Source organism: Gigantopelta aegis, chromosome 6 (assembly GCF_016097555.1).
Source record: "Gigantopelta aegis isolate Gae_Host chromosome 6, Gae_host_genome, whole genome shotgun sequence".
Lineage (NCBI taxonomy): Eukaryota > Metazoa > Mollusca > Gastropoda > Neomphalida > Peltospiridae > Gigantopelta > Gigantopelta aegis.
The window spans coordinates 56,513,763-56,533,194 of record NC_054704.1 but is presented as its reverse complement, the minus strand read 5'-3'; the positions used below and the strand labels follow the sequence as shown (position 1 = coordinate 56,533,194).

The 19,432-nt window shown below is 37.9% G+C and overlaps 1 protein-coding gene across 1 annotated transcript in view; it reads left to right on the top strand.

The window, feature by feature from the left end:
- The first annotated feature begins 492 nt into the window (after positions 1-492).
- The window catches only part of LOC121374638 (very low-density lipoprotein receptor-like), a 31,470-nt gene continuing 12,530 nt past the window's right edge, over positions 493-19,432 (top strand). Inside the window, 11 exon segments of the mRNA XM_041501746.1 lie at positions 493-496; positions 1,275-1,385; positions 5,757-5,824; positions 5,826-5,892; positions 7,456-7,578; positions 8,310-8,429; positions 11,118-11,191; positions 11,788-12,022; positions 12,432-12,545; positions 18,662-18,799; positions 19,135-19,389. Coding sequence (XP_041357680.1) covers positions 493-496; positions 1,275-1,385; positions 5,757-5,824; positions 5,826-5,892; positions 7,456-7,578; positions 8,310-8,429; positions 11,118-11,191; positions 11,788-12,022; positions 12,432-12,545; positions 18,662-18,799; positions 19,135-19,389 — 1,309 coding nt within the window.

Sequence of the window (19,432 nt, the reverse complement as noted above, 5' to 3'; positions counted from 1 at the left end):
ACGTGTTTGAGTAGTAATAACCCCACTATGTGGCATATCGATTACACTATTGCACCATCCAAGATGGCCTCCAAACTGCGCAGTAGGGGATGATGCAAAGTGATGAAATAGATGATGTCAGGAAGCCGCGCCCCCATGAATAGTTCTTAAACTGATGCAATCTGTCCAACCTTCTAAATGGGTGTGGTCTTCGGTCAAATGAAGCCGTGTACCAAATAGTAGAGACAAAATGTTTTACGTTGTTTTAGAAACAAACCAAACATACAAATAATACTGAACGGCCCTTTTCTTGATACAGGTTGTACTATACCAAATAAAATCCTGTAGGCGACCATGTTAACGTTTGTGCTTAAAAACATTATATGCAATATATCAACCATGACCCATAAATATCAGTACTATAACCCCTACCTCAAAGTATTAACTTAAAAAAATGGTTCCATTTTCAGTATAACTAGATGTTTTTACAATACTCCTAGTTTCGCACAAACTATGAGTACGTTTTTACAGGTACCCAATACATGTTTCAAAAACAAGGCTACTTGACACAGTGGTACTAGGTGAAATAAAATTGCATACATATTTTGCCCAGATTAAACAAATTTTTTACAACCGACACACTCACATTTACCACCAGTCACAGGACTTGTGGTGTTAACTTCTCTATACAGAATTCTGTGCACCACGAATAAGTTTTATTAAATACAATTAATAATAGAAATTAATTAAAAACAATCAATTTTAGGCTGCCCGCTCGAAATTATGCGACAAAACATTCTATCAATGAGAACATTTTTCTTTTCCTTTTGGGTGCGCTTCTAATTTATTAATTAGTCCCCTTTCCATTTTTAGTGTAAAATTATAAATTGCCCTAATAATTTTCTGTCCCAGGTCAAGTCCCTGGCTATCCAGAGACAGGGCCCGGGATGGACATGCCTGATGGTACTAAAATATTGTTTGTTTTTGCCCAGATAAAAGTATTTCTTTTTTTTACAACCAACACACTCACATTTATCACCAATCACAGGACTTGTGTCGAAGTTGTGATGTTAACTTCTCTATCAAAAGTTCAGTGTACCTCGAACTTTGACCCAGCCGGAAGTTATTTTGTTTAATACTACCTTAAGTAAACTGCTTGTATAATTAGCGTTTGAACGATAGTGTAGGCCTTTTATTTTATATTTTTATGTGATTATTGGGTTAAAAAATCACAGTTTGCTATTGTGCATAAACTTTAATGTGCGAATCATTTTATGTTTCGTATTCTATTGAAGCACATCCAGATACTAACAGCTTCCAGTGTGATAATGGCAGACGGATTTATTTAGACTGGAAATGTGATGCAGATGACGACTGCGGTGACAGATCGGACGAGAAGAATTGCCGTGAGTATATATATATAGGACAATATGTGTGCAGGGTTTCTGCCAGAAAGAAATGTTTGGGTATAACGCTACGGAATTGAGTCGACAGTGTGTGTGTGTGTGTGTGTGTGTGTGCGTGTGTGTGTGTACGTGTGTGGGGGTGGGTGTGGGGGGGGGGGGGGGGGGAGGGAATGGTGGTTATGGGGTCTCCCACAAGAAAAAATATCCGTCCGGTCCCCACCCCCTCCTTCATCAATATAAAGAGGGATTTTTTTATGGGGCTGAATGAATGAATGAAGGAGGGTGGGGGCCCGGGCGGATATTTTGCCAAGCATTTTTTTTAAAGATAATTTTGTATGACTTTTTTAATGTAAACTGAAGCAAATGCAAATGAGAAGAAAAACACACAAAATGTAAGAATATTTCATCATAAATCGTGTTCAGCATAGATGTAAACATGACACGTCAATGGATATTCAAGAGGCTAATTTCGCTAATTTGCAAAAAAGCGTCCCCTCTTCACCAAAGCAAGATATAATACTTTAACAAAAAACTAAAATCAGCACAGTTTTCTTTGTTATCTTAACTAGTTACCCTCCAAGTTTTAATGTGTTTGGTTAAACCGTGTATTTTTTAATTATTAAGCAAATGTGTTACCCGTCTGCCGAAACTGTCCACAGCCGGGTACAGAAACACAGAAATGTTGGAAAATATTATAATGTTGCCACATACTGACAATCACTTTATAACTAATATGTCCTTTCGATAATATCATTATGTAGTCTTTGTAGTTATTAATATAAAATACATCAGGCCCGAAGGAACTGGGGTGGGGTGGGGGAGAGGCGGGCCTAGGAGCTTGTTCTCCATCCCACACTTGAGGACGAAAATGTATGTTTTAAATTTTTACTACTCTACATAAATAAAGATGATGTAAAGATGAAAATCTAGTTTGTATCCCTCACTAGAGACTGTATCCCCCCCCCCCCCCCCCCCACACACACACACATATACTTGAGATATCGTACAAATGTAGATAATATGTAGAGGCTGAGGTTAGGAGCCAGTTCCTTTTATCTTTAGGATTTTGTAATTATGATTTCAAACCAACTGTTTCAGGTAGTTTGCTCCACATACAGACATAAAACACATTTGTTATTATATATTGGAATAATCGAAAATAATTACAATATATGCAGTGCTATTTTCTTTAATCCTTTATGGAGGAAGAAGTAAGTCCTGGTGAAAATATATTACAGGTAAAACAAATCAAAATAATATATGATGCTTATTCCAAGTGGTAACTATTGTAAATTTTACTTTAAATTGTTAGATGCTAAAAGTGATTAATTATATTATTTTATGGTAATAGTCGAAAATTAGACGACCAATTGTTTCAACCTCTGCCAAACGGTAGCAGGCATTCTGTCAGAAAATAAATTGAGGGTACATAATAAAAACTAAATATATTCAAAGGCGTATACTGGGTGGTTATGGGTCTGAAATGTTTTTTATTGGACATTTTATTTCATGCAATTTTTACAAATTTTAAACAGCAATTCTCTTACTATAATCTATCTAAAAATTAAAACAAAATATATCCATTAATTTCCGAGATTGTGGGGTACATACATGTAAATTTACCCTCCGTACCCTCTGGCAGAAACCCAGGGTAGGTAAACAATTATTTGGTGTTGAGTATTTTTAATATTACATACAGAAAACATTGAAAAGTACAGTTTTATTATGCTTTAATAGTGGACATTAGCTTTAAAACTAATTGACCATCATTCCTTCTGGCCACAGTACATAATATGTTGTTCCTGCCAAAGTGTTAGCATTTTACTTTTAATGCCAATATACTGAACTGACGATAAACATTGTTAACTAACGTATCGATTCACGTTTTGAAGCTGTTTTGTTATGAGGTTAAAAAACCCAACTAGATCAAGAGGCGTTATGGGCTGTCGGTGCAAATTAGTTTGGTAATTATAGATAAATAAATGTGAACTATAAATATTCATATGGGAACAAATTGCAATACCTTTATTTAATGTATATCTTAAACATACTTGTCGTTCACTTTCACATTGTAAATGTACCAAATTGTCATGTTTATGTATTACATTTATACTTTTGGTTTACAACTGTCACACTGAAAACATTTGGCCCATAACTGTATTTAGTCAAATATGAGGCAAACTTTAGACTGAAAATGATTTATTCTCATTAAATCGTTTTTGCAATTTATTTATTTTATTTTTGGCATCAATCAGTCTTGTTTATAATAGCAATATGTATGCAAGTTTGAGATTCTGTGTGCGCTTATGAAAGAACAATCTAAAATTAAGTGAAGAAAACAATCTTAAAAAATTAGTGGCGAGAATTTCAAAAAATATTGTTATGTCCCTTTGGTATAGAAATCCCGGTCAACTTATCATAATTACTTTTAATAAATCAAGTTACGAACACTCTTTTACTTACGGTGGTTTTTAAATGTATGTTAGTTTACATAATCGTTTAATTTCAAAAATTATGGACCATAACATATACATATATATATGGTGTGTTTTACCCGTTTTACGGCTGATAAGAGGGTTACAAAATTGATAGCCTATATTTGGGAAAATAATTTGTGTGTTGTGTGACCACATTGTGATTTGCAACTAGAGTACTAGAGTCAAGATAGAGTAAACTAAGAGAGAGAGAGAGAGAGAGAGAGAGAGAGTGTGTGTGGGTGGTGAGATCATCCTACTTTACGAACACTACCGTTTTCTGACGATTAATTCAGTCGTTATCGTTCGTAATGACGGAAGAGAGAGAGTCTTCCGCATATCATGAAAATATTCGTGAAAATAGTGTCTGAGCATTATAAATAAAATTAAACGTTCCAATAAGAGAGAGATATCCTGTTACTATTAGGCTGTGGATTTTTTCTCCAATGAATCGACACATTAAGGATACAGCAATGATAAGAATCTTTAATTCTGTGTGAGTGTGTGTGTGTGAAGGGCAACTGAAAAAGACCCATAGGGGAGAGGCATTTTACCCGTTTTAAAGAGAGAGAGTATGGCAGAAACCCTGAGTGTGTTGTGTGTGTGTGTGTGTGGATGTGTGACGGCTGTGTGTGTGTGTGGTGTCAGAGAGAGAGAGAGAGAGTGTGAGAGAGAGAGAGAGAGAGAGAGAGAGAGAGAGAGAGGGAGAGAGAGAGAGAGAGAGAGAGAGAGAGAGAGAGAGAGAGAGAGAGAGAGAGAGAGAGAGAGAGTAGAGAGAGAGAGAGAGAGAGAGAGAGAGAGAGTTTGGGTGTGTTGTGTGGTGAGAGAGAGAGAGAGAGAGAGAGAGAGAGAGAGAGAGAGAGAGAGAGAGAGAGAGAGAGAGAGAGAGAGAGTGTGTTGTGTGTGTGTGAGAGAGAGAGAGAGAGAGAGAGAGAGAGAGAGAGAGAGAGAGAGAGAGAGAGAGAGAGAGAGAGAGAGAGAGAGAGAGAGAGAGTGAGTGAGTGAGTGAGTGAGTTACAGGGGATATGTATATGTGTGTGTGTGTGAGATGTGTGAGAGAGAGAGAGAGCGAGAGGAGAGAGGGTAATGTAGGAACACCCGTGTTTTTATACCGTAAAAAATGCTTTAATTATTAAATCTTTATATACCGTAAATTTTTTTAAATTCTAAAACGTATTTGAAATTCAGTCGATTGTTTTGTACATATTTCCTGAAATTATCACTTTAAATAATTGTTATAATTAACCTTTTGGGGTTTTTCTCTCTAAACTTCTGTAAATATATTGACACTAGAGGTTGCACTACACCAAATAAAATCACGTAGGCTAACATGTTAATGTTAATGGTTATCCACACTATATGCAATATATAAAACAAAAATATGACCCATAAATATCAATACAACCCCTCCCTCAAAGTATATAACTGGATAAAGTGAAACCTTTCATGGCTCTTTTTTTAATATAACCTAATGTTTTAACAACAACCCTAATTTCGCACAAAAATGTATATAGTTCTTAATTTCCTCCCATACATTTTTCAAGAACAAGGCTACTTGACAAAGCGATACTGGATGAAAAAATAATGCATACATTTATTGCCCAGATGATGCAAAACTTTTTGGGCAACAAACACTGTCACATTTATCACCAATGGCAGGACTTGTGGTATTAGCTGCTCTGTCAAAAAATGCACCTCGAACTTTGACCCAGCCGGATGTTATTTGGTTTTGTAACACCTAGACACAAGTGTATTTAGCATCCTGAATTAGCCCTCAGATGCATGTTTCCACTAACCGTTTACACCGTCATCAGCACAGACAGTGGTTTATTGTTTGGTTCTAGCTACAATGCCTAGGATGATTAGACCATAACTTGGTTTTACAATTTGTTTACAGCTAACATCTCCTGTAGAACGGACCAGTTTACTTGTGTGTCAGACGGTAAATGTATTCCAGTACACTGGCGAATGTGACAGACATCCAGACTGTCAGGACAAGTCGGACGAGGACGCCCAAACATGCAGTGAGCTGTGTAAGTTATTAGTAAGCCAAGAGAAACACGAGGCATTTGTACTTCTCTCCTGAGGATTTCCAGCCAGTGCTTCACAACTGGTGAACTAAAGGCCGTGGTATGTACTATCCTGTCTGTGGGATGGTGCATATAAAAGATCCCTTGCTGCTAATCGAAAAGGGTAGCCCATGAAGTGACGACAGCGGTTTTCCTATCTCAATATCTCTGTGGTCCTTAACCATATGTCCGACGTTATTTAACCGTAAATAAAATGTGTTGAGTGCGTCGTTAAATAAATAATTTCCTTCCTTCCTGAAGATTATACGGTGTACTTCGATAACTAGAAAGGGCGGGACGTAGCCCAGTCGTAAAGTGCTCGGTTGATGTGCGCGATTTGTTACTAGCCGTGTGGATAGGCAGCCCTCATTAGCTCAATCAGTTTGTTACTAACCGTGTGGATAGGCAGCCCTCATTAGGCGAGTCAGTTTGTTACTAACCGTGTAGATAAGCAGCCCTCATTAGCCCAGTCAGTTTGTTACAAACTGTGTCGATAGGCAGCCCTCATTAGCCGAATCAGTGTGTTACTAACCGTGTGGATAGGCAGCCCACATAGCCGAGTCAGTTTGTTACTAACCGTGTGGATAGGCAGCCCTCATTAGCCGAGTCAGTTTGTTACTAACCGTGTGGATAGGCAGCCCTCATTAGCCGAGTCAGTTTGTTACTAACCGTGTGGATAGGCAGCCCACATTAGCCGAGTCAGTTTGTTACTAACCGTGTGGATAGGCAGCCCTCATTAGCCGAGTCAGTTTGTTACTAACCGTGTGGATAGGCAGCTCTCATTAGCCGAGTCAGTTTGTTACTAAACGTGTGGATAGGCAGCTCTCATTAGCCGAGTCAGTTTGTTACTAACCCTGTAGATAGGCAGCCCTCATTAGCCCAGTCAGTTGGTTACGTGACAGCGATGGCGATGTCCATTACCTTTGTATTTTTGGAATTCGTCTTTGTACGCAATATTTAGCACGATGTGTAGACGGTAGCCGATTGGACCTAAGAGCAAGAGATCCGTACGAAGTGCGGTATCGGTTAAGTACAAAGATGGCGGTTGGCAGTGCAGATGAAAAAGGAGATGCAGTCACGTTTTGCAATGGGCATCTTGATTTGTTGCTTGTTTGCTTGCCATTCTGACTAAAATAATATACATAATCAAATATGTTGAAAGGAATCATAATCCATTTCGCCAGTGCACCACGACTGGTATATCAAAGTCCGTGTTATGTGCTATCCTGTCTGAGGAATGGTGCATATAAAAGATCCCTTGCTACTAATGAAAACATGTAGCGAGCTTCCTCTCTAAGACTATATGTCAAAATTACCAAATGTTTGACATCCAATAGCCGATGATTGATAAATCAATGTGCTCTAGTGGTGTCGTTAAATAAAACAAACTTTCAGTCCATGTCATAGAGTGACACTCCGTACTTGAATTGGTCGGCCTATAAAACATGCATTTGTTGACAGTGGGTGTCGTTAAACATTCATTCATTCATTTTTGTTGAGAGGATTGTGTACTATTATGTTTGACAGACAAGAGGCGGTGCGATAATGCAAGTTATCCTTGCAGTGATGGAATTTGCATACCTTCGGTTTGGGTTTGTGATGGAAGCCCAGACTGCCCTGCTGGCGACGACGAAAATACAGATGCATGCAGTGAGTAGATTACCTTTAGTGAGTGGAATACACACTGGTTACTGTTTATATGAAATTCATGATAGAAAGGATACATGCAGTTGGTGGAATACACAATGGTCACTGTTTATATGAAATTCATGATAGAAAGGATATTTGTTGTAAGTCGATTACATACTTGTTACTGTTTATATGAAATTCATGATAGAACGGATACATGCAGTGAGTAGAATACACAATGGTCACTGTTTATATGAAATTCATGATAGAAAGGATATTTGTTGTAAGTCGATTACACACTTGTTACTGTTTATATGAAATTCATGATAGAACGGATACATGTAGTGAGTGGAATACACAATGGTCACTGTTTATATGAAATTCATGATAGAAAGGATATTTGTTGTAAGTCGATTACACACTTGTTACTGTTTATATGAAATTCATGATAGAACGGATACATGCAGTGAGTGGAATACACAATGGTCACTGTTTATATGAAATTCATGATAGAAAGGATATTTGTTGTAAGTCGATTACACACTTGTTACTGTTTATATGAAATTCATGATAGAACGGATACATGCAGTGAGTGGAATACACAATGGTTACTGTTTATATGAAATTCATGATAGAAAGGGTATTTGTTGTAAGTCGATTACACACTTGTTACTGTTTATATGAAATTCATGATAGAAAGGATACTTGTCATACTGTACGAACATGAACCTCCCTGTGTGTATTTTCACCAGAACTCACTGCACCGTGTCAAGGAGGTGGTATCCTGTGTGACGGTCACACGTGCGTCTCTCCACATCTAACATGTGACCTGGTCAATGACTGCATCGACGGCTCGGACGAAGCCTCTTGCCGTATGTGTTTTGTGTATTTCTGTAATAGCAGGCCCACAGGAACCGGGGATGGGGAAGCGGGAAGGCCTTTGACCCCCACAAAATGAAGATTTTTTTTGTCACACCAAAAACAAAAATAAGCTTTAAACCAGATGTGAGATGTCCAAAACATTGCTATTTTAGTGGGGTCATATTTGGCTTTCCCGTGACCATTGTTCGGGAACCAAAGTTTGAGGGTGGATTTAAAGTTTTTGGGACCTTTAGAATTTTGTTTAGCCCCCACCTCATGTACCTCGCGAAAGTTCCAGCTAACTCCACCTGAGGGCCAAATCAATGATGGCGGCCGTCGGCCATACTGAAAATCCAAATAGCCTTATCTCATATAATTTGAGTCAGAATCACGAATAAGGTGCCTATTGCCATTACACAGAAGATCGTTAATCTTCTGGTGTTATTTTATTTTTAATATGAAGGCATTTTGATACTGAAATCCAACATGGCCGTTGTTCACCACATTGGTAATTAGAAAACGCCAGAGCTATTGAAATAGTTTGGTTAAATTATAAGTGAATAGTGAAAAGTGGATGCACAATTTATTGGTGAGATTATTTTTACAATTTGAGATAATATTGATCCTCAAAACCCAGATGGCCGTTGTTCGTGATATTTAAAATGAGAATATGCTGAAACCCTTGAACAAATTGAGATACATGAGTCGTCTATTTGCACTAAGCATAGCATTCACAGTCGTTTTACGGGTTGTTTTTACAATCTGATATCATTTTGACCGTGAAGTCTAATATGGCAGGGCATGGCAGCTATATTGAAACCATCAAAAGTGAAATATATTTTGAACTAATTTTATGTCCACTGGAGCTATAAATTCAATTAACAAAGGTAATGTGCGATAGGTTATAACTGAAACCTAGTCTATTTCACAAAACTGAACAGATCAAATAATGATGCTGGTCTGTTACCATCTGTGTACTGGATGTTTGTTGGCGAGCCAAGAAAGTATAGCGAATGGTGCGGCATTAAAAAAACACCCATATCAGTGGACAAGTTCCAGACAGGACCAACAGAAGAGGGGTGTGTGAGAAGGTAATGACAGAGCTAGATGATGGCTAGCTAACTGGTGCTTATTCAGTGTTGTTCGAAAATAGCACTGTCTGGTGGGATCTTCATTTTTTTATTTTATTCCAGTATAGTGCCACTTTTAACTCTGAACGGTTTGAGCTACTCATGATACATAGAGTTCATAACAGAAGTGTTAAAGGCATTCATGGTTTCAGTGGAGATACGAAGTGATGATCTAGGAGAGCTCGTGCTTTTTTATTTCATAGTATATTTCTCATATGAGAAACGACAGAGATACGACAGTTACTAACAGATCCAATCATGACGTGTACATACAAAAGTGCAATGACGATAACTGGAGGTCAATATCTCGTTACAAAGTGACCTCCATATGTTTGAATTTTTCTTCTAGATACAGAACATGCAGGAAGGGCTGTCTGATCATGCATTGGTGTATGAGTATCCTTAGTGTTGATGACTACTGGCATCAGTGGTGCGTAGTTGTATGTCTATAGTGATAATGATGTATCTTCTTCAGCCTGATGACACGTTTCATTGATGGGACGCAGTGGTGAGACAGCATCTACTGTCAGGAACATTGTACACCAGGAATTATAGAGACTAAAATTAGTAGTCCATTGACCAGGTCAACTTTGACGAGTGATGTTTTCAACAGTTGCTGAATTATCAGTTTGTTATTAAACAAGTATACAATAGTTTTGAATGCCTTGGCCAAGCTCCCATCAGACTGTGACTCGCTCGGATAACACTGCCAGTTACCCCACCTTCATGCAGCTCTGCTATTCTTTTGTCATACAACCCTTTTGTTGATCTAGCTTGACTGGAACTTTGTCAGAGAAAAATGCTCTACCGTTCACAACATTTGTCATGAACCCTAACTGTGGAGCATTCAGTACATAGACGGTAACGCAGATGTTGACAGCACATCATCAGAATCTGATTTGTCCAATTATAGTTATGACGAATGGATATCAATCTTGTGAAACAGACTAGGTATTAATTATGATCAATTATACATAATACAAACTTTTGTTCATTTAATCATTTTGTTCATTTAATCATTTTGTTCATTTAATCATTTTGTACATTGATCTTCAAATCAAATTATTTTGAAAATTCATTGTGCAATTTAATATTTCGATATAGCTGTCAACCCCCCATTAGATTTCCAAGTAATAATTGCATAATGACCACACCAAAACGATTATGAATGTCCTGTTTGGTGTAAATAAATACCTTATTTATTATTCTAATCCTATTAGTTTAAATGCTGCAGCATGTTCTTATTTTAAATATGGTGAACCACGGCCATCTTGGATTTGAAGATCAAGATGACATGGAAATGCAAAGAAATCATCTCATCTAAATATTATACATCTTCCTTTTTGTGCAAATAGACACTTCAAGTATGATTTAGCCCAAACATTTCAAGAGATCTGCTGTTTTTTAAATTAATAACATGGTCATCTTGGATTTGAATGTCAAAATTACCTCAAATTGCAAACATAACCTCACCAGAAGAATAGGCAACTTCTGTGTAATGTGAATAGACACCTTATTCATGATTCTAACTCACATATGAAGTAAGAGATGGCCATTTTCAATTTCCAGAATGGCCGCCGGCAGCCATTATAGTTTTGTCCTGGTGTATTTTGTTCTCGAGATGCTGGGAAATTATGTTCGAAGTAATCAGAAAATAAAAACTTTACTTGTGCCCTCCCACTAGAACTTGTGCATCCATCCCCTATCACTACAGATACCTTTCCTAAAGGTCTGAATAACATATTTTATGACAGACTTCAAATAGGATCAGAAAACTATAAATATTTACTAAGATAAGTCCAATCTTTTTGTTTTTACTCCGTTAATTTTCCTGGGCTAATAGAACCGTTTGAACTATCAAACGTTTATAAGTATCAAACGTACATTATCGTATATTATAGTAACACTTGGATGCTTTACAGTCAGCAGCAAAACCTTTTTTAACTATCAAACATGTACATTATGATATTTTATAGTAACATTTGTATGCTTTACAGTCAGCAACAAAAACATTGTGGGTTTTTTTTTTCAGTATTAAAATAAGAACAAAACAGAATCAAATTGTTTGTTGTCAGTTATTTATTGTTATACTTTGAACAGATCCATCCGGGGTCATCTCACACAGCATATGCAATGTTGATTGAATGTGAACACACATGCAATATTAGTTTCCGTAATTTTACTTCAGATTTTAGAAGACGATCCATACAGATACATTCTTACAAAAAGGTTGATTTAGAATACTATTTATTGCACAATTTTAGCTTCCAGAAAGTGTTTATTAGACCAGTTCCGATGTAACACATCAAAGTGCATCCCTTCTGAATGGGTATGTGATGGTGACTTTGACTGCTTTGGTGAGGACCATTCTGATGAGGAAAACTGCGACTCTCCAAGTATAAGCAATTGCTCAAGTGTAAGCAATTGTTCTGAGACCCAGGCTGACTGTGAGGACCATCCTGGTGAACAAGGGTGTAAGTTCCTGGTTATTCTTTCAGTATCTAACATGACCAGCAGGTTCTTCATAACTAAGGTATAGTGTTGAACGAGATTGCGCAACAAACAACTAAAATGAATAATACTGTGTCAAAATAAACATTATGAATCTGATACAAGAAATTCTTACATTAAAGATGCTTTCTCATAGTTGCAAGTACATACTGTTCTGTTGCTGTTGGTGGTTGGTTTTACATTTATTTATATATTTATGTATACCTACATGTGACTGTCGAGTAATCTGAAATAAGAATTATGTTGATTGCTTTGTTGTTGTTGTTGTTGTTTGTGGGTTGTTGTTGTTGTTGTTTTTTTTTTGGGGGGGGGGGGGGGTGTTGTAGGTTTTTTGTGTCATGATTTAAAACATTTTCCTCATTGTTGTTTCAGGTATTTGCCAAACTAACCAATTTAAATGTGTTCTTGATGGATATTGTATTGACAACACATCGCGTTGTGATGGGGTGGAAGATTGCTTAAATGGGACTGATGAAGATGGGTGTGGTAAGTAACTTGGTTTTATTATTTAGTTATACTTTTAGAATTTTTCTTTTTATCAGTTACACAATTCTGAAGAATCTGTAAAGAAAACAATTGTATTTATCTTATCAAATTATATAGCGTTGCATCACTCATCACCCACAGCAGTTTGACTGACTTAAAAGGCCATATCAGCCTAACCTGAATCGAAACACCCATCAGAATAAAAATACGATACAATGATCCACGACAGCACTGGGTTTATTAAAGCTATTAATAATAGTACATATAATCTAGGGTTGATTCACAAGAACCTTTAAATACACACGTTCCCTTTTACAATAATCTACGAGAATGCCATGCATCCGACGCAGTTTTTTGTATTGAGGTGTGAGAATGCATGTTTTATCAACACATTTTTATTTTTATGTAAGAAGCTACGAGAATGCCATGCATTCGACGCAGTAAGTTAGTTTTAGCTATTATAGTAAGAAAATCCCATGGATTCAACTCAGTAAAAGTAGGATTTCCATACAGTAAGCCACAAGAATGCCATGCATCCGATGCCACTGCCTGTATGATAGTAGTGTAAACTGTAATTCACCATAATTCGAAAGATGGGATTCTAATGTATCGCTTAAGCGCTTTAGAATTCCACCTGCCCATAGCTTGTATCTCTGCCTCTGATACCCCTTGACTAGCAGCGGTGCTAGCAACACCTATTCTAAAACTGTGACTTTTGTAATGTTCGGACCTATATCCTGCTGCAAGCAATGCATTTTTCAATATATTGCAAAAATATCTGTAAGAAACCATAGATCCTCCCGGGAATACAAAAATACAACCCGGAGAAGAACCTCGAAGATGTAGATACCTGTATAAAGTATGTACTGGGAAAAAGTCCTCTATCGCTTGAGTATTAAGAGATAGGGTAATTGGGGCAGTGTGATAATGACCCTTGAAAGAGTGAAAACTTATCTCCACTCTGGAAGGATTTTGCAAACCCTTTTTGAAGAATTGCACATTCTTTGTTTGTAGAATATTCCTACTGTTTCCACTGTAGGTGATTTCCCCAATGCGCAAAAATGCACGAAAAGCAAGTAAAAACATTGACCGGAACATAAGTTTGTTGTATCTTGTTGGACAAACTTCATCCAGAGCATTTATAATTTGATACAATATATGTTTTGTTAGTGGGCGCCTGAAATCTTGTCTTTTATTTATTTTCTTTAATCCTGCTAGCATTTTCCGAATAATGAAAAACTGTGTGGGATCTTTAAAGGCCCCCAACTTATGTATATATCCTATAGCTGACATATAAGTTGTGATGGTTGAACTAGCAACGCCAATGTCCACCATGTGGGCAATGAATAATGCCACTGTATGTACACTAATTGGCAGGGAGCACTGCATATGCAACGTTGTGTGTATGAATTGTTGTAGCAAATTGAATGCTCTACGATATAACTGTTTAGACTTATCAGTTAGTGCTGCATCAATGAGTCGAAGGACTGTCTCGTTTAAATGCGCAATAACCGCTGTGGAACTGTGGTTGGAATTATGTCCATCTGTGGGGCTGCTTGGTGAAAGTATGCCACCTGTAAACGAGACAGGTAATCAGCCAGTACATTTAGTTTTCCTGGTATATGTTTGGCTCTAAAATGAATATTGAATCTCAAGGCTGCTAATATCAATCTCCTGACAAGACCCATCATTACGGTATTGGGCGATGTTTGTTTATTTGTTACAGCTACCACTGTATTATTATCAGAAAAGAACAAAACTGATTTATTACCCAGTTGCTATCCCCAGTGCTCCAAAGCTAGAACAATTGGAAATAATTCCTTGATGTTAATATGGAGTTGCAACATATGTTCATCCCACTGACCATATAACCAATGTTTGCCAAATATGGTGCCATACCCCACATTACTAGCGTCTGTATACATTTGTAGTTGTTCTGACGACTCCCAACTATTTGGCAAAAACATAGTAGTCCCATTGAAATGTTCAATGAACATTGTCCACACCTTCAGATCTAATTTCGCCTCTTTGGATAGCCGAATATGGTGACCTGGATTGTAAATCTTACAAGTTAGATTACTCAATCGCCGCAGAAATGTTCTGCCAGGTACTATCACTCTGCATGCGAAGTTTAATAAACCTATCAATGACTGTAATTCTTTAAGTGTCACTTTTTTCCTGCCTAGGAATGCCTGTAGTGATGTTTTTATTTTTTCGATTTTGTCTAGCGGTAATCTGGCTACCATCAAGTCAGTGTCTAACTCAGTCCCCAAGAACATAATACATGTAGTGGGCTCAACAGTTTTCTCTTGCTTTATTTTAATTCCGACATGTTGGCATAGATCTAAGAAATTTTGCAATGCATTTTGACAATGTTTTTCTACGGGGAGACCCATAAATAAAAAATCATCTAAAACATGAACTACGAACCTGGCCTGAAAATAGTTTTCCATTATCCAATGTAAAGTAGAGCTGAACTTTTCAAATAATTGGCACGAAATGGAACAACCCATGGGTAGACATCTATCATAGTAATATAACCCTGCTATTTCCATACCTAAGAGTTCATAATCTGATGGGCTTATCGGAATAATTCTAAAAGCAGACTCTATATCAGTCTTTGCCATCAACGCCCCTTGTCTCAGTTGGTTAATTTGAAATATGGCCTTATCCAAAGTTTCATATTGTACTGATTTATGTTCAGCAGAAATCCCGTCGTTAATTGAAGACCCTAAAGGATAGGACAGGTGATGAATAACCCTATACTCCCCTGGTTCTTTCTTGGGAACTAGCCCTAAAGGTGAAATTTGTAAGTTGGCAAAAGGGTGTGTGTTAAAGGGTCCTACAATCCTACCCAACTCTGTTTCTTTGTTAATTTTTTTCATCAAAACACCTGGCATTTCTATAGCAGATTTTAAATTTGGACTAGACCTATATGCCCGAGGTCCATTATAACACAATGAAAAGCCATTCTTAAATCCTGCTTCTAAAAACTGTACTAATTCTGAATCATATCCTTTTAAGAAGGGACGCAAATAGTCAAATTTAACGGGCGTTACTCTGCTGACTGGATCCTGTTTTTTGGTTTGCTGCTGAATTATGAGGTGCTGCGGTATTGGTGTAATTTGCTTTATCGAATTTTGAGCATTTTCGAAAGGAATAGGGTCCACCACAGGCTTTGCAGACATGCTTGAACCAGCAGTTGTTTCTATTGCATACCCCATTCCTCTGAAAGGCAAAACAAAATTTATTCTGACCTACACTAATATATGGCTTGAACTGAACCTTCGTGGGTGGCACTGAATGTCCAGTTGCCATGGCCTCGAGAAATAGCTCATTATTTGGCACATCAAAAGGTAGTAATTCGAGAGAAGCTTGTCTCCACTTCCTAAAATTAACATCATAAGTTATGGCAGCCTGATCTCCAGCCTTCTTGGCAATCCGTTGGACGATATTTGCATATTTCATCAAAGAAACTGCCAAATCCGGCCTGGTCTTCAATACGATTGTGACATATATTTGGAATGCCGAATTCCAAACATCCATAGACCGAATAGGTACTGGTCTTGATTTCGGGATCAACGAAAAGTATTCGTTTGAAAAGAAATGTCAAACTCATCAATAGGTCGATTTTGCAAAAGCTGACCAAAATCAACAAACTGGTCAGACCAAATTTTTTCTTTGTGACGGACGTCAACATTTATATCAAGAGGGCGGGAGATGCTACCATTCAAACCATTAATTGAATAATTATCACGACCCAGTGCTGCCGTACTTGTCAGTTGCTCTATGGCACCAGTGATAAATGTCGGCTGTTCCTGTGACGTACTGGGCGCTGGTGCGGTAGAAATTACTTCCCCGAAACGCGGCCCCGATCTAACATCTTTAGCAGCAGCTGGGCTGGTTCCTGTTGCTGACGGAGCTTGTCGCAGGACCAAACCCTCTTCCTTCAACTGGCGTATCACCTCAGCAGCAATTGCCGACACACCGGGACCCGTTGTTGTTGTCTCAGACATCTGTGATGTGGATTGCCCCGACACATCTGGACCCGTTGTTGTTGTGTCAGACATCTGTGATGTGGATTGCCCCGACACATCTGGACCCGTTGTTGTTGTCTCAGACATCTGTGAAGTGGATGGCTCCACAGTCTCCTCAACGGTTGCTGGTCCCCTTGCAGACCGCCGCCTTTTTGGTCTTGCTAGAGACTTGTTTCCCACGGCCAATTTTCGTTTGCTTTGCGGTGGCATTATGCTCAAAAAAAGAAAAGTTCATTAAACCATAACATAGTTGCCAAGTATCTATGATACACAATTTTTACATGCATTAACTATATGAATACGCTGTTATCTCACTGGCCCATTTGTACATAATGCATGTTAAGACAAAAATAATTTTAACAACCACTGTTAAGCTTACTGAAGCCAATTAATTAACACTAATCACTACATGTGTCTCGCAAAAGCCCACATATGATCCACTAAATATCTGGAAACACACCAATGAAGCTCACAAAAGTCCACATGTGATCCACTAAATATCTGGAAACACACCAATGAAGCTCACAAAAGCCCACATGTGATCCACTAAATATCTGGAAACACACCAAGAAGCTCACAAAAGCCCACATGTGATCCATTAAATATCTGGAAACACACCAATGAAGCTCACAAAAGCCCACATGTGATCCACTATATATCTGGAAACACACCAATGAAGCTCACAAAAGCCCACATGTGATCCACTAAATATCTGAAAACACACCAATGAAGCTCACAAAAGCCCACATGTGATCCATTAAATATCTGGAAACACACGAATGAAGCTCAAACATACCAATAAATATTTGGAAACACCAATGAAGCCGTTTTAGCACCTATATGTGCACCTGCAACTGCAAGCAATTCACTAAATATGATATTGTGCAACTGAATTTCTGTCAATACTGTCAGCCTTTTTTTTATTTTATATTATCCTTTTTATTTATTTTTTATATTATCCTGTTTATTTTTATTTATGTATTTATTTACTTACTGGCACACCTGCCGACAGTAAGGTATGATGAAATCACCGCCCCACGTACTTAGGGATCCCGTGCAAAGTGTTCAGGTGAACTCCGTCGCGGCAAAATATATCTACCGGACTTTCCTTTAAACCTCTGTGTTTATGATAGGTCACATTAGCAATATCAGCTACCAATGACTTGATGCTTTGGTTAACCTCTCTGACCTTTTGATTGTAAACTGACGTGGGCAGATACCGAGTTTCTAATCTAGGCAACAACTGCATAATGCAGACATGCCATACAGAACATCCTAACAGAAGCCATTCCGCAATTGAAATTACATGCCGTGCTATTTTTGTCGGTACGACCTCAGTTATCGTTACCTCCTATTTGTAACACAACCACACTGGGCTTGAATGATTTCAAATGTTCACGGAACTGACCCTGAAATAAATCGTTCACACGGCCGCTACCTTTCCCGACAAATTTTAATAAAACTTCAGATTCGTCCAACCTGAGGTTTTTCAAACCAGAATTCCTCCTATTGACGACTTCCCCAAGCCTACGGACATAACTGTGACCCAAAACTGAAACTTTAACCGGCATGACCAATTAACGTTAAAATTAAAAATAACAATTGCGTCTTACCTGTACGAAATTATTTGAAACTGACGCTGTTGTTAAGTGACGTCACGACGCGAGGCTATTTAATTAGCCAACGTGATCTTCCTTACGCAGTCCTTTTGCGCCCTGCTAAATGGCATACAAAGACATATGTTTATGATTATAACCGACCTCCTAAATACAATTAAAAACAGTTGTATTTAATTGTTGATTTATCTTATCAAATTATATAGCGTTGCATCACTCATATTATAACAAAACATAAACATAATAATATACTTAGTACCAAGCAATCAACAAGAAAAACAACACCACGAAAACAAAACCCCCAAACCTTCCAACTACATTAAAAGGAAAATGTCAAATAGAGAACAACTCTGGGGTGTTTTTTTTTTAGCAGAGTGGCTATAACCAGTTCAGGTTGTGAGATTTCAAAACCACCATTGTTATTAACAGCAGTAGGTGTTCATAATTACTTCTGTGTTTTCAGCACCATTAACTCAGCAATGTGGAAAGGATTCGTTTGATTGTAACGGTGACGGCAAGTCGTGTATTGCTGACACATATCTCTGCAATGGGAAGCCAGACTGTGATAATCTGGACGACGAGCTTCCAGCAATGTGTACCAGTGAGCATTACCTTGGCATGGTACTCTTTACCTAAATACAGTCATGTTTGTTCAGCACCAAAAAAGGTTTGGTTTGTTTAACGACACCACTTAAGCAGACTCATGTATTAATCATCGGTGGGGGAAAAGGTGTGATTAGGGGCATCGCCCTCATATGCTCTCCACGTGGCTATGCCAATGCAGACATTATCCAGAGTCTATAGTAACGTTATCATGACTTGTGTATAATAATACTAATAGTCTCCATGATTTCATTTATTTATCATTTATATTTTTCCTTTGAAAATGGAAATTTGATACTGCATTAAGGTTACATTGCAATTTGTTGCTCACAGAAACCAACCCATGTGACGTAAATAATGGAGGCTGCAGTCAAAAGTGTGTTAACAAGTTCCGTGAACACACGCATGTGTGCGAGTGTGATAAGGGTTACAGGCTGGTGAATGGTTCGACTACTATTTGCGAAGATGTCAATGAGTGCGAGATATTTGGATCTTGCTCTCAGCACTGTGACAACACCAAGGGTGGCTACAAGTGTTCATGTATGCATGGATACACTCTCAAGGATGATCGCTACTGCAAAGCTGATGGTGAGTGATATGTGAATCAAATAGTAAAACCACGTACAACTAG